The sequence below is a fragment of the Sinocyclocheilus anshuiensis genome, unplaced genomic scaffold (genome assembly GCF_001515605.1).
Source record: "Sinocyclocheilus anshuiensis isolate Anshui unplaced genomic scaffold, SAMN03320099.WGS_v1.1 scaffold1316, whole genome shotgun sequence".
Lineage (NCBI taxonomy): Eukaryota > Metazoa > Chordata > Actinopteri > Cypriniformes > Cyprinidae > Sinocyclocheilus > Sinocyclocheilus anshuiensis.
In genome coordinates this window covers 1395770-1410404 of record NW_015542553.1, presented here as the reverse complement: position 1 = coordinate 1410404, position 14635 = coordinate 1395770, and the positions used below count along the sequence as shown (strand labels likewise).

Here is a 14635-nt window from a genome sequence, read left to right as displayed (position 1 = left end):
TATATACTGTACACTGAGAATAGTTAAGAGTAGAATCAATTTTTACTCAAAAATTGCTAGTAAATTTTGCAAATAGCCTAATTACTGCATATACTGCATGCATATTTTAAATTTGCATACTGCTCACAGTGCACATACTGCAGAAATAGCACATATGTTAGCATGCTATTCCCAACATAGCCCAAGACTTGTAAGTCTTGCCAACTACATGCAGCGTTACATCACCTTTACCTTGTTAACAGTAACACATGCTTCTCTTGAACATATAAGTATGATGTTTGTCCAGCTTCTCCCAGCCCATCTTCTGTAATCTAATTTTAGTTCGCAATTGTTTTCTCCCCAGTAGCGGTTGACACGGGGTAATGAAGTTAAGCTCTATTACCTTCAGGGGCCATTCCACACAGAGGGGAAAAAGAGAAACAAAAACAAAAAAAACTGTCATCCTCTCCCAAAGCCAGGAGAGAAAAACGACCTCATGCTGCACTAAAACATGCTGACTCATTTCAGTGAAGAACATGACATGCTTTTACAGACTTTAGGAATCACTTTGACATATTAGATTAAACTAAATACAACCACTTTTGAGAATAACACAAGAGAGAAGAGGTACAGAGAAAAACAAAGCCACAAAGATTGTGGCTGACGGCAAAACTTGACTACTTTTTTGTAAAAGTGAACATAAGCAACATAGTGTCTTGGTGTCATTCTGTGCAGCTATTGCCAAAATAATAGTTTTGGCTGTTTCTAATAAGCCACTGAAGGAGAAAATAAAATAAAAGATGGTGCTTTGGCTTAGCAGCTTGCGCAGATCATTAAGCCAGGGTGCTTATGGGAGAATTGCAGGTTCGATTCTGCATTATGTCCTAATCAGTTTCAGTATTTTCTCTTTCACTAAATGATTCTCTAAATGAATAAATGTCGCCACAATCCACTCTGACTCACATCTCACTGTTCTCATTCTAGTAAAAAAATGGCAACTGTCAAAGCAGTGCAAATAAAACTGATGCGCATTATTCCTCAAGCAATATCTCCGCTATCATTTAATTTGTTCCTCAGCATTCAAATTTGCATGTGCTCCCTGTAACACATATCATTTCCAGACAAAGGCCTTCCTTTAACAATGATGCAACTCTCTGAAGCACCCACTTGAAAAGGTCAGAGATGAAAAGAGGCTCGTGTTTCCCACTCTGATTCGATTGCCTGTAAACAGTGTTGCTGTATGACTCAAGACGCGTTTGACATCATCTGAATGGGATGCCGACAAGGGCTTTCGGGGCCTAGATTGGCTAAGACAAAACACAGATTCAGCCAAGCAAGTTTGTGTTCAGCCTTTCTGTCACACAAGATGCTATAGATGGTTGGCATGCAAATCAGTTTCTTCTGAGCAGGTGCGGTCATTAGTTTCCTGTCAGGAGGGAGCACATGGCCGTTTTCTACTCGACCTCCTGTTGCATGTGCTCCCTGTAACACATATCATTTCCAGACAAAGGCCTTCCTTTAACAATGATGCAACTCTCTGAAGCACCCACTTGAAAAGGTCAGAGATGAAAAGAGGCTCGTGTTTCCCACTCTGATTCGATTGCCTGTAAACAGTGTTGCTGTATGACTCAAGACGCGTTTGACATCGTCTGAATGGGATGCCGACAAGGGCTTTCGGGGCCTAGATTGGCTAAGACAAAACACAGATTCAGCCAAGCAAGTTTGTGTTCAGCCTTTCTGTCACACAAGATGCTATAGATGGTTGGCATGCAAATCAGTTTCTTCTGAGCAGGTGCGGTCATTAGTTTCCTGTCAGGAGGGAGCACATGGCCGTTTTCTACTCGACCTCCTGTTCATAAGGTGGACCTTCATTTACTATCATTCAGTTAGCATATGTATATAAGACTCCAGGTTTGTACATACTGGACTACAAGGCTTCGAGTGCTGAATAATCGTAACTTAATTATGTCACAATTTGATTCCCAATTCGATTACGGTGTCATCCACCATAAACCGTCCTGCATCAATCATGTTTCCCATTAGCTTTCAATGGTACGGCCATTATGTGGTTAGATCATGCGGTTAGTCTATATTTACTTTTGTTAGAGGGATTATAAAGTTGAAGTCAAGAAGGCTATGTGATTTATCACAGGATGTTTACAGGCAGCACGGGAGTCTGATCTGGATGTCGGAACGGATGTGCAATTATACATGAGGTCTGTGGATCATTCAGGGAATTGTGTGTAAACTTGAACAGGAATATTGCTGCTAACTGAGCTCACATTGGGAAAGGGGGGGGGAGAAAGAAACTTAATTTTCAAGGTGATCCCAAGTGGAATATTTGGGTTAAAAATTAGTTCAGCATATTTGAATCATAAATTAAGGCTTAAAGTTGAAATTAAATCATAATTTACTTACTTTATACGCTGCCTTAGTCTTTATGTGTACAATTCATCAATTCATAGTAGTACAAAGAGAAAAAAAAAAGTTTTAATAATCTTTCATCAACTCTGAAACAATTCCTGGCTTGATTCTGATATGAAATTTTTCACAACATAATTTGCCAATGGTTCACACCTTTTATTGTTTAATACTCTTTTATTCAAAGCCATTTCACTCAAATCATGTCACATTTATGGAAATTAATGGGTTGGGAAAGCCATTTCACGATGACTATAAAGGTATTTTGGTGATTTGGTATGATTTAAAGGGGTGCATCCAAAAATTGTCATTATTTTCTCTTTCCAAGCAAAATTACATTCTTTCCATGGAACTCAAAGGAAAATATTTGGAAAAAATGTCTCAGGCTGCATCCAAAATTGCATACTTCCCTGGTAACAGTATGTGAACAGTAGTAAGTCCAAATTCACAGTATTCATAAAACAGTAGGCAAAAAGTCCCCGGACAATCTAGTATTTACAGTGAGATTCACATCTAATGGACACATCACTATACCCATAAGGCCATGGGAGAGGATTTGTGTATGGTAGTGATGCAACACAACTGACACTGGTAGGTCACATGAATGCCAATGTAGTACGTCTGGATTACATTCATACTATATAAAACTTTTTTTTTTTTTTGAGAGGTCTTGAAAGAAGAAGTACAGGCAGTGTTTGATTTTGGCCTCTTAGTTTTTTTATTTGGTCCATACAATGAAATCAATAGATTCCAATGTTTGGATCCTAACATTCTTTAAAATATCTTCCATTGTGTTCCACAAAAGAAAAAAGTCATACAGGTTTGTAAGGTCAGTAAAATTAACCCTTTAAGCCTGTTTACACCTGGTCATTTCATGCGTTTTCGCTGATCGGATATCGATCCGATTTGTTAAAACATTTCCATTTACACTTGGCCACATAAATGTATAGTCGCAAAACGGATGTAAATCCGATCTTCAATTCCCGTGCTATATTTAAATTTAGATCTGACATATTTATATTTAAACCAAGTTCACGTCAACGAAATCAAAAGATAAGCGCTGCATTTTATTAAATATCAGCTCTTTTCAAGATCAAAGACTGCAATAGGAGAGCGCGCGGCATCAGCACTGGAAAGATGCTACTTGTCTTACTTGTTTGTCTTACTACTTTTAATGAAGATGATTGTGTGTTGACCGTCTGTGTATTACTTTGTTTCATTCGCGGCAGTTTGCATGTCTGCTTGCTGAAGAGATACTCAGCTACTCGTCCACTGCGATGGGTGTTGCATTAGTGCAGTCATATCTGACTATAATGTCATATAGCCTATAACACGCTCTCACACGTTTATTATTTTAACGTTTTGGGAGTAAAATTTACATATGTGGTTTCAACAACCAGATGCATTTACACTGGTTCAGTTTCGTCTGGAATGTGGCCCAGACCACTTCCTGAAGTGGTTTGAGCGATCGGATTTATATCAGTCTCGAATGCGTTTCGGACAAACGCATGAAGTGACCAGGTGTAAACAGCCCCTTTAAGTCAGGGGTTCTCAACTCTGACCCTCAAGGTCCACTTTCCTGCAGAGTTTAGCTCTAACCCTAATCAAACACACCTGAACAAGCTAGTCAAGGTCTTCAGGATTACTAGAAAGTTCCTTGCAGATGTAGAACCCCTTGCTTTACATATATCCTTATAGTATTCATTGCTAAAACAGTGGGTGATCACATAGAATTGATTCAAATCCTGACTATACATTTCATACATTTTATCTTGAGGAAGCATAATCTCATCAGGTCCAGCCCTAAGGGAGCAGTCCATCATTTCAAGAATTCATGGCATATTCCAGTGTGAAAACTGCATTTGAAAGATCTGACATTTCAGGTCATGAATTCTGAGAAATCAAGCTTCAGTACAGTCTATATATTTCCCCCTCTTCAATTAAAAAGTATCTAATTGGCGAAGTTCCTGTGCCACACATAATTACACACCCTTCCCTTTAGAGACTTTGAAAGCACACATTTACTTGCAGTACAGCATTTACGGTCTGCTTTCTCATTCAGTGCTTGAGAGCGAGGGGAACAAAGATCTGGCAGAACCTGACACATCTGGAAGCCCAGCAGGTTACGAAACACAGAGATACAAAAACGACAAGAATATCAAACAAAAGGAGAGGGCCAACTACAGAGACTTCTCCTGGCCTGTTTCCAGAAGAGCTAGTGTCTAGTGTTCTGCGCTCTTGTACTCTCGTTGACATGCTTTTCTAGTTAATATACATTTTGAATGATGCTGACAGTCTGGTTTAGCATCAGTCTGCAGATTGCATAAGAAGCTTTAAGAAACCTTTCCACAATCTCCAGACAATCGAGCATTCTTTCACACCTGCTAGGTAGATAAACATTTAAGAAAATGCACAATGGAAAGTTACCAGTCAGTATGCGAAAGCTGCAACACATGTTTAAAGCAATTAATAATTAATTCATTTTTTTAGTAAATATTCATACAGCAGAGTCTGTTTAGTAAAATAACAAATAAAATAGTTTACTAAAGTCAAACCATACTTCTATACTGTACTTATTACAGAATGAAGTTGTGCAACACTCATGAAAGACTGCATAAACATGATTTTTATAACCAGTAGCTCCCTAAAACTATTTAAGGGAAGATGAATTCAATACTTTGCTCTCTGAGGCATAACATGTTTCTCTCAACATGAGAGACCAAAGCTGCACAGCGTTTTATAATTTGCACCTAACTGAGAAAGGTTCCTGACTTCATGTAAACCACTTTCTCTCTTTAATTTCTCTTAACAGGTGAAGTCACTGACGACCACAAAGCTAAAACGTTGCATGGATATAACTCTTGTATAATCTATAGCAATTTCTATGACTATACCTGAGCACTTATTGATTCAGAATGCATGCTGTTGCTTACATGCTCACTGACACTACCCCATTTCTACAACAACAAAGTCTATATTATTATGTAACAAAGATTATATGGGCTCCGACGTAAGAAACTAAAATTAGGCTGTACCCAAGTAAGCTTTCCATGAGATGTGTGGTGAAGTGTTTGTAGTCTGACTCAATGTTTAAATAACACTCTTCTTTTACACCACAATGTATTTTATAGTATGACTTGGCTAACTTCTCTTTAAACTCTTTTTAAAGGATAAATTTATAACATAACCTTGCTTGTTTCACACCAACTGTTCCAATGTTGTGAAGGCTCTGCTCAATTTTATTGAGGCAATATTGCAGTAAACCATATATAAAAGGTCATAACGGAGCTCTCTCAAAGGACAGCAAAGTAACAGTTCCAAGCCAACTTATAAGGGAGAGAAATACAACCAAACATGAAAGTTCAGATGGCACAGGTCTATCAAACACTCTGTGAAAAGTTTTATGAGACACAAATAGTACTTCTATGGTCGTTTCCACCTCAGAGTAAAAAAAAAAATTGTGATTTATAAAGTCACACCAAAATATAAAGCTGCCATAGTGAGAAATAAAGTCGCAATTACTACAGTCACATTGTGAAAACGTTGCAATTACCTAAACAATAGTTTAACTGCAAGAGTCACAGTGTAAGATTAAGTCACAGTTACAAGAAACAAAAGGTGCAACTACAATAAATAAAGTTGCATTGTGAAAAAGTTGCAAATACTAGAAATTCACATTGTGAGATGTAAAGTTGCAATTTCCCCAGCAAATTGTTTAATTGTGAGAGTCACATTGTAATATTAAGTCACAGTTACAAGGAACAAGTTGCAACTACAAGAAATAAAGTTGTATTGCGAAAAATAAAGTTGCAAATACCAGAAAATCACATTGTGAGATATTAAGCCCCCAAAACAGTTGCAATTGCGAGAAAGTCACATTATGTGTGTGTGTGTGTGTGTGTGTGTGTGTGTCTGTGAAATTTGGTCAAAATTCAACTTATTCATTTAGATTATTTTGGCACAGTTTATAAAACCTAGATGTAATGTAATGTAATGTAATATGAATCAATAGCTTTTCACCTTGAAAAAACTCCTGCATCTATTGCTCCATCAAACTTGTCCAAGCTGGAAGTAGATTTGGAATCTATGATAAGTGATTTTGTCTAAAAAAAAAAAAAAACATTGCGACAAATTTTTGGACAATAAATAAATTTAAAAAAATTATGTAATGCTCTTTACACTGCTAGGTTTCCCAGCCCTGATCCCAAAGGCACACATTTTGGATGTGTGACTTATCTGACCCAGTCTCTACTAACGAGCTGTTGATGAGTTGTATCAGGTGTGTTTGATTAGGAGGATTTTGAAAAAAAATGTGTAGTGTTGATGTGCCTTGGGTTGGGAAACACTGCAATAATTTACCTGAATGGGAAAACTTCTCTCAAATGTGTTTCCATCCGGGTTAAACAGTTGCAATTGCGAGAAAGTCACATTATGAGATTAAGGGCCCTATTTTAACGATCTAAGCGCATGGTCTAAAGCGCACGGCGCAGTTGCGCTTAGGGCATGTCCGAATCTACTTTTGCTAGTTTAAGGATGGGAAAAATGGTCGGCGGTGGGTGTGTTTTGGGCGTAACGAGCAATAAACCAAATCAGAGTCTCATCTCCCATTCCCCTTAAAAGCCAGTTGCACTCTATAGGGAAAAAAAGTTGCATTGTGAGAAATAAAGTTGCAAATATGAGAAGGTCACATTGTGTGATATAAAGTCACAATTACCGAAATTAATTGCAATTGTGAGAAATGAAGTCACATTGTAAGATAAAGTCACTCACAGTTGTGAGAAGCAAAGTTGCAACTGCAAGAAATAGTTGCACTGTGATGAAGTTGCAAATACAAGAAAGTCACATTGTCACATTTTGAAGTCGCAATTACTGAAAACAGATGCAGTTGTGAAAAATGAAGTCACATTGTGAGAAATAAAACTGCAAATACAAGAAATAGTCACTCTGCGAGATATAATGTTTCAAATACAACAAACAGAGTCACAAAGTCAAAGAATAGGTTGCAATTGCAAGAAATAGACATACACTGTATATAAAGATATAAAGTTGCAAATTGAGGAAATTTGAGAAAATCACAAAAGGCACAAGTGCAAAAAGCAAACATCACAATTTTTCATAGATGAGGAAACCGGCTTCCATACGCTCATGACATCTGGCACTTTCAATTTAAGTAATAACAAACAAGCATCTGCTGAATATCCTGTCAGAGATGTGGGAATGATGAATTGCTGTTTCATAAATATCTGACATTTTCTTTTTGATATGACTTTGATGAAAAAAAAGCTTGTAACACCTCATCTCTATTAGAAAGTAATAAAAGCTCTCTTACAGCATGCTCATCTAGTGGCGCATCTGCCCTGGAGGTGAACTCTGTGACCCTTTCAGTTGGCTGGCATAAGCCACCGTGCCTGGCGTTTTGGGCCTGCCACCTCTCCTATACTGTGAGAATTCAACTGTGAGATTAAAAAGAGCTAACGAACACAAATGTTGCAACTTACCCTCTAGCTAACACAGAGTCAACCCTGCCGCACACTCAAACACTCACAGCAGGGCAAGTGCAGGGTATTATTGCAGGATTTATAAAGTTTTTGAACTTTGTATATGCAGTTACTGTATATTCATTTTCTATTTCAGTTTTGAATTCTGCTACAACAAACTACCAAATTCTAGATTGTCAAAAGAATACACAAGAACTCATTTAATAGTTAAAAGCATCCCATGGATCACCTGATGAAGCTGGTTGAAAAAAACAAAAGCTATGAATATATGAGAAGATAACGTAATAAAATAGAACATAGTACAGTGCTTATAGAAGCGCTCATTGAAATGCATCATTTTGCCGAGCGTGTCCACGCCGTGCCCTTATCAGCTCTGAGTCATGTGTTTGACTTGCCTTATTTCTCGCCGCCCACAGATCTGCGGAGGATGACGGCAGGATTTATGGGAATGGCAGTGGCTATCATCCTCTTCGGCTGGATTATTGGGATGCTGGGATGCTGCTGGGACCGTGGCCTCATGCAGTATGTGGCAGGTCTGCTCTTCCTCATGGGAGGTAAGTCAACTCAAAACAAACCTACGTGGACAATATAGGCTATTTACAGTATGTACATGAAAATGTCATAATGAGAAGTATTTAAAAAATGTAGGAACTCGTGCCAAGTTAAATTGCATTTTATATATATATATGGGTTGGGAAACACTGCAATAATTTACCTGAATGGGAAAACTTCTCTCAAATGTGTTTCCATCCGGGTTATTTCGATAAAAAAAAAAAAAAAATCCCATAAAGTCTATTAAATAAAATATCAACATAATGAAGAGAATACACTTTAGTAATAAGAAGCAAATGACTTTAAATGTTTTTGGAATACTTCACAGAATAATCATAAATGAATATATTGTTAGTTTAAGAAACATTTAATAAAAAAAAAAAAATCACATATATAAATATATAATATTATATATACATAGCCTACACATCCATACGTATACTATTTTATATAATTATATATAATTAAACTGTGAATTTATTAAAAATATTTTAATAAAGTCTTGTATATTTATTACATAAAATCACACACACACTCTAAAGTAAGACTAAAGTAAGTAACATGCTAACATCCACTCTCAGCAATACTGTGTGCTAAGCTCAGTGTCCTACTCAATTCCTACGCAAGTCACCCCATGACTGCATTAATGAGTGACAGCCAGGAAGCTGGCATTAAAGCAATTATGTAATATCAATTAGCTCCTGATCTCTTATCTCACTTTACGCCAACCAATATCGAGGCTCTCGACAGCGAGCATCGCTTTGTTTTTTTGAATGCACCCACAAGCTAATCACCTCACTACATAGATGCTCACACCAATCAACACAGCCTGTGGCCTCGTTACCGTGCATTTTGATATTCTGTTAACGCCCGTCGAGCAGAGGAAGTGGCTGACTTGTTTTGCGTCATTCTCTCCGCTCCCATAAGTGCGGCGGCGGCGGCACCATAGAGAGCGAAGCGGAGATGCAATTAAGATGTGCGCTGGATTAATGCGATGCCCTGCGCCTGAATAATGAGATGGCAATTGAAAAGTCAATTAAAATGCGAAATTATAAAGGCAGAAGGAGTGCTGAGGGTCAGATTATGGCAGGATGAATCCCCTCTGAATGTTCGTTCGGTCACATGGTGCAGGAAAATTAGTTTGTTAGAGCTCTTTATCAACTAACATGTTATGACAGCGTCATCTATACAGGGCTCGACTTGCAGATAAAGCTTGTAATATATGTAACAAGGCTTGAGAAAGGGGAGTTGTGAATATGCAGAGTCTGCAACTGCATGATGGAATGTCACTGCAATGTTATGTAATGACAACCTTAGCTCAAGTATAACAGCCAATAACAGCCTTAAGTATAACAGCCACCGCACGTTAAAAATAGGCTAAAATGAATTGTAATCAATGACCGTGTATAGACTGGAAGCTGCCGCTGCAAATTCACTTACAATTATCAATGGATTTCTAGATTTCTCTTCAGAAATCATTCTAACAGGCTGATTTGGTGTTCAAGAAACATTTCTTATTATCAGGAACTCTGATTAAAAATGGCTGTGTGTTGAGTTATTTTGAGGGGACAGCAAAATTACACTGTTATACAAGCTGTACACTCACTACTTTACATTGTAGCAAAGTGTAATTTCTTCAGTGTTGTCACATGAAAAGATATAATAAAATATTTACAAAAATGTGAGGGGTGTACTCACTTCTGTGAGATACTGTATATCTGAAATACTGTAGAATTTTTTTGTAACACTAAATGTTACTGTCACGTTGAATTAATTGAATGCATCTTTGCTGAATTAACATATTAATTTATTAAACTAAATAAATAAAATCTTACTGACCCCAAAGTTTTGAACGGTAGTAGATTTAAACAACTTCTGTCTCATCAAAGCCAGCTTGTGATGTTTTTGTTCTCCAGTCCTCTAATTTCAGTCATATTTATTTGCATGTATATGCAGTCATACCAATTCTAAAATTATCACATTTATATAATCAGGAAAGTCAATAGAGACCAAAACTAAAGTAAAACGAACAGTTATACACCTATTTTAACATTGCTGAAGTGTAACGTTGAGCTCACAGCGAAATGGTCGGTGATCTAAACTTATCTTTAAAAAAATTGGTCATGCTGAATAAGGCATTAATATGTGCTTAATAAGAAACAGCCAGTATGCTAGTTATATCCATGCTAATAAGCAGCTAGTTAATAGTGAGAATTGGTCCCTAAAGTGTTACAAAAATCTTATTAATTAAAAAAAAATCTATTTACCCAATATCTGTGTTTGCTGTGCTATTTTTATTTAGCTTTTTTTTTTTTGCTGCTTATTAAAATATTAGCTTAGCATGTAAGACCACTATTTATACAAGTCACAAGACAGCAGGGGTTCTCAACCCTACTTAAACACACCTGAACAAGCTCATCAAGGTCTTCAGGATCACTAGAAAGCTACAGGCAGGTGTGTTTGATTAGGGCTGGAGCTAAACTCTGTGGGACAGTGGACCTCGAGGGCCAGAGTCGAGAATCACTGCTCTTCACTGATTTCCACAGAACTGAATCCCTGAATTTCTCTCAAAATCAGCACAGCAAATGTATTCAACTTCAGTTGGGATGCTGAGGCATACAGCAAAGGCAACTTATTCAGTTTTAGGATCAAAGCTACTGAAGTATTCTGATGATTGTCTTTCTCTTTTTCAGGCACATTTTGCATCATTTCCTTGTGCACCTGTGTAGCAGGCATCAATTTCGAACTGTCCCGTTACCCTCGCTACATGTATGGCCTCCCAGACGACATCAGTCACGGTTACGGCTGGTCAATGTTCTGCGCCTGGGGTGGTTTGGGCCTGTCCCTCATCGCCGGCTTCTTCTGCACGCTGGCGCCCTCCATACAGCCGATCCCTCGCTCCACGTGCCCCAAATCCCGCCAAGAAAACGGCACAGTGTGTTAAGGGACGACCTCTAAAAATCCCCAAGCCCTACATGTGCAGCTGGACAATGGGGGACAAAACACACACAAAAAAGACCATAACTGAAGATGAAAATCATGTGCATTTAGAATCATTTCTAATCTCACCAACCAGGCCATTTTTTAACCATGTGTGTGAATCTACAACTGAGTGTCCTGATCGTTTAAAAGAAAAGAAAAAAAAAAACAATTGCGTTTTAAAATTTGGCTCAAATTTGGCTTAATCGTCATGGAAATGTCACAATGAAAAGACAAAAAAAAAAAAAAACAATGAAAAAAAAAAAACAACAACAAACAAATAATAATAAGATAATATCAGTGGGACTTTCCGTCGTCAAGATCCTGCACAGGAAAACGTTTGTTCTGTCAAAGTTGTGACTTTCATGAGCACAAGAAAACAGTGACGAATGAAGCAAAAAAAAACGAACTTTATTGCTGTATTGCTCATTCCGTTGCCGCAAGGATGGATATTGACATGTAGGCTGACCCTAAAAAATGCCAAACATGGAGACTACTGTATTTGTATCTGGACGGCACCATGTGCAAGTATGGAGGTCCAGTGCCAATGTTTGAAGCCCAGGAGTTCAGAGTAATCAGGAGCACCAGGACCAAGTTTCTTTCACATCTTTGATGCAGTTTGGATCTGTTGTGTCTAAACCCGCCGATTGGTCTCAGACTCTTGGGATGTGGCTAAAGGATCCGCTTGTGCATAAATGAGGAAGACTTCAGGAATTGGAGATGCCTGCTCATGACGTTATGTTGCTATTGCTGTACAGCAAATTGTAAAGAGAAAAATAATACCTATAATATTCCAGAAGAGAAAAGAAAATCCTAACAGGAAAGACATTTTTTGGAGCATTTTCCATGTTTCATTTCTTATTCATGTCCATATGGTATCAGCGGACATTTCTAACATGCTCTCGGTTTTATTATGTGCTTCTTTCTTTGTTTTTTAGTAATTACGGTCATCATCAGTTTGAATGAGTGTGTAGGAAGTGTGTAAATTCTTTAGCGACTATCAATATAGTATGTGTGTGAGAGTGTTTTTCGGTCTCCATTCAAAAAAAGGACAAAAAAAAATGTACAAAAAAAAAAAAATGCATAAAATCAAAAACCTGCCTTGGGGGAAATCAGGTAGGCTTTTGTTCAACCAAGAATTACTGGAAAGGAAAGATTCCATATCCTGTTTTAGACAGCCGACCACTTTGTCCCTCTAGACACGACTGACGTAATACGCAGAGAGACAGAAAGACAACTCAACATCACACTGATACTGCCTTAAGCTTGTCTGGAAGGATGTATTTATGCCATTTGATGGGAACGCATGCTGACTTCTCTTCTGAAAGCATCTATGCGCTGACAAAAGAAATCCTCATTTGAATCAAACTTCCTGCTCTGTTTAACCATGCGTCTATTTACTTAAAGGGAACTCCCAAAACAGGACATGGTATGTAAGTGCCTCCTGATTACATGAGACAGCAGTGGTACACAAAAGAGGTACATCTGTGGAATCGTGACCTCGACATGGAGGACGGGTGGCAAGCACAAGCTCAATACAATCTCTCAAGCTGTTTGCATTATTTCTCTTCTCACGCATTCGTTTTCAAAATCTGAAACATTTTATCCATTTCACATTATATAAACACATAAGCAATCACTTGCGCAGCCATAAAACAGCGCACTACAATGGGACACACGCACTGAGGGTCACTGGCAAATCGGCATACTCAATCATGCCAAAAACCTACGCTAGGAGATTTAGCTTTGTTGCAAGACCATGTTTACAGATTTCTAGAAGGGAGATTTGCCAAAAAATACCTGCCAGGTCTCTTTCATAGACTTCCTCACATAGAGTTCCTCCATAGAGGAATTCCAGAGAGTTCATGACGGCCAGCGGATCCACTAGCAGTTAGCCTGGTATCCATTTAAGTCTGTCAGTAAAAGAAAGAGCACTTACATAATTAAAGACTATGAAATATCCATGTTTATTGACTTTTAAGTCATATATATGTACTGGTGTACTCCTAAACATTGACAAAGCCAGCCTTTAGCAGATTTAATGGGTCACGGAAAGACTCCCAGACTCACATCATCATAGAAAACCTAGGAATATCAGGTAATTGTGATTTCCAGCCCTGGAAAAGTAATGGAATTAATCAAAAGTCATGAAATGTCAAGAATTTCTATAGTGGATGTATAGTAAGACCCTGCACAAAAATATTTAATTGCCCATAAATTGCTCTTCATGAGTACAATCCTTATCATTTTATTTTTTTATTTATTAAAAAATCCTTAAAGCTGCAGTCCGTAACTTTTTTGTGTTCAAAATGTATATAATAAGCGAGTACACCATTAATCAATTTTCCAAACCGTGTTTTTGGCTTATCCAGAATCCCTACGGTACACCTATAATAAATGTTTATATTCGGACTATTTTAGACTGGTTCAGGTAGGTACCGCTGCGGAGTAGCCCAGTGCCTGTGTGATTCGTCATAGACATAAGCAGAGAGAAGTAGCTCCGGCTACAATGTTTTTCCGCAAGACGCATGCAGTTCTGTTTATTAACTGCTAGAGCGCCAAAAGTTACGGACTGCAGCTTTAAATAACAAAGGACTAAAAAAAGAAAGTCATGAAAATTTGTCAAGTTGTGGGAAAACTCATTTAAAATTTATACTTTTTCTCTTCTGGCATAACCTGCCTGTAAGTTGCTAGTAATCCTGTAGATGTTGACTAAAGAGATAACTCACCCAAAAAAATGAAAATTCTGTCATCATTTGAAAAGAAATGGGGGGCAATTGTTTGGTTACCAACATACTTCAAAACGTCTTCTTTGTGTTCAACAGAAGAAAGAAACTTATACAGGTTTGGTTTTTGGGTGAACTATCCCTTTAACAGGTGCGTTTCATTTTAATTGAAGCTAAACAACCTAAATCATAAATATCACCTGCTTCCAAATAGCAATAGTAAAAAACAAAGCATCATTGGTCACACTGGTGCTCAGTTCCTTTAACAAGTTCATTTTGAGAGTTTTCATTGCGTTCATTCGTGAAACAAGCTGCCAAGTGAAGTTTTGCAGAGCATATGATACATCCCAGCACTTCTTCCAAAACAATTTTATGGGATCATTATGGGATCAGCTCACTGAAAACTCGCCTTCTCTACTTTGCGTTGATGAAATATGGGTTCAGCAGCCTTCATGGGTAGCATTCAGAAGAGGTTTCTGA

General features: G+C 37.8%; 1 protein-coding gene across 1 annotated transcript in view; it reads left to right on the top strand.

The window, feature by feature from the left end:
- tmem178bb (transmembrane protein 178Bb) overlaps window positions 1–11590 on the top strand; it is an 88394-nt gene extending 76804 nt beyond the window's left edge. Inside the window, exons 4-5 of the mRNA XM_016493952.1 lie at window positions 8315–8452; window positions 11144–11590. Coding sequence (XP_016349438.1) covers window positions 8315–8452; window positions 11144–11394 — 389 coding nt within the window. The 3' untranslated portion in view covers window positions 11395–11590. The remainder of the gene's footprint in view (window positions 1–8314; window positions 8453–11143) is intronic.
- Window positions 11591–14635: the final 3045 nt, after the last annotated feature.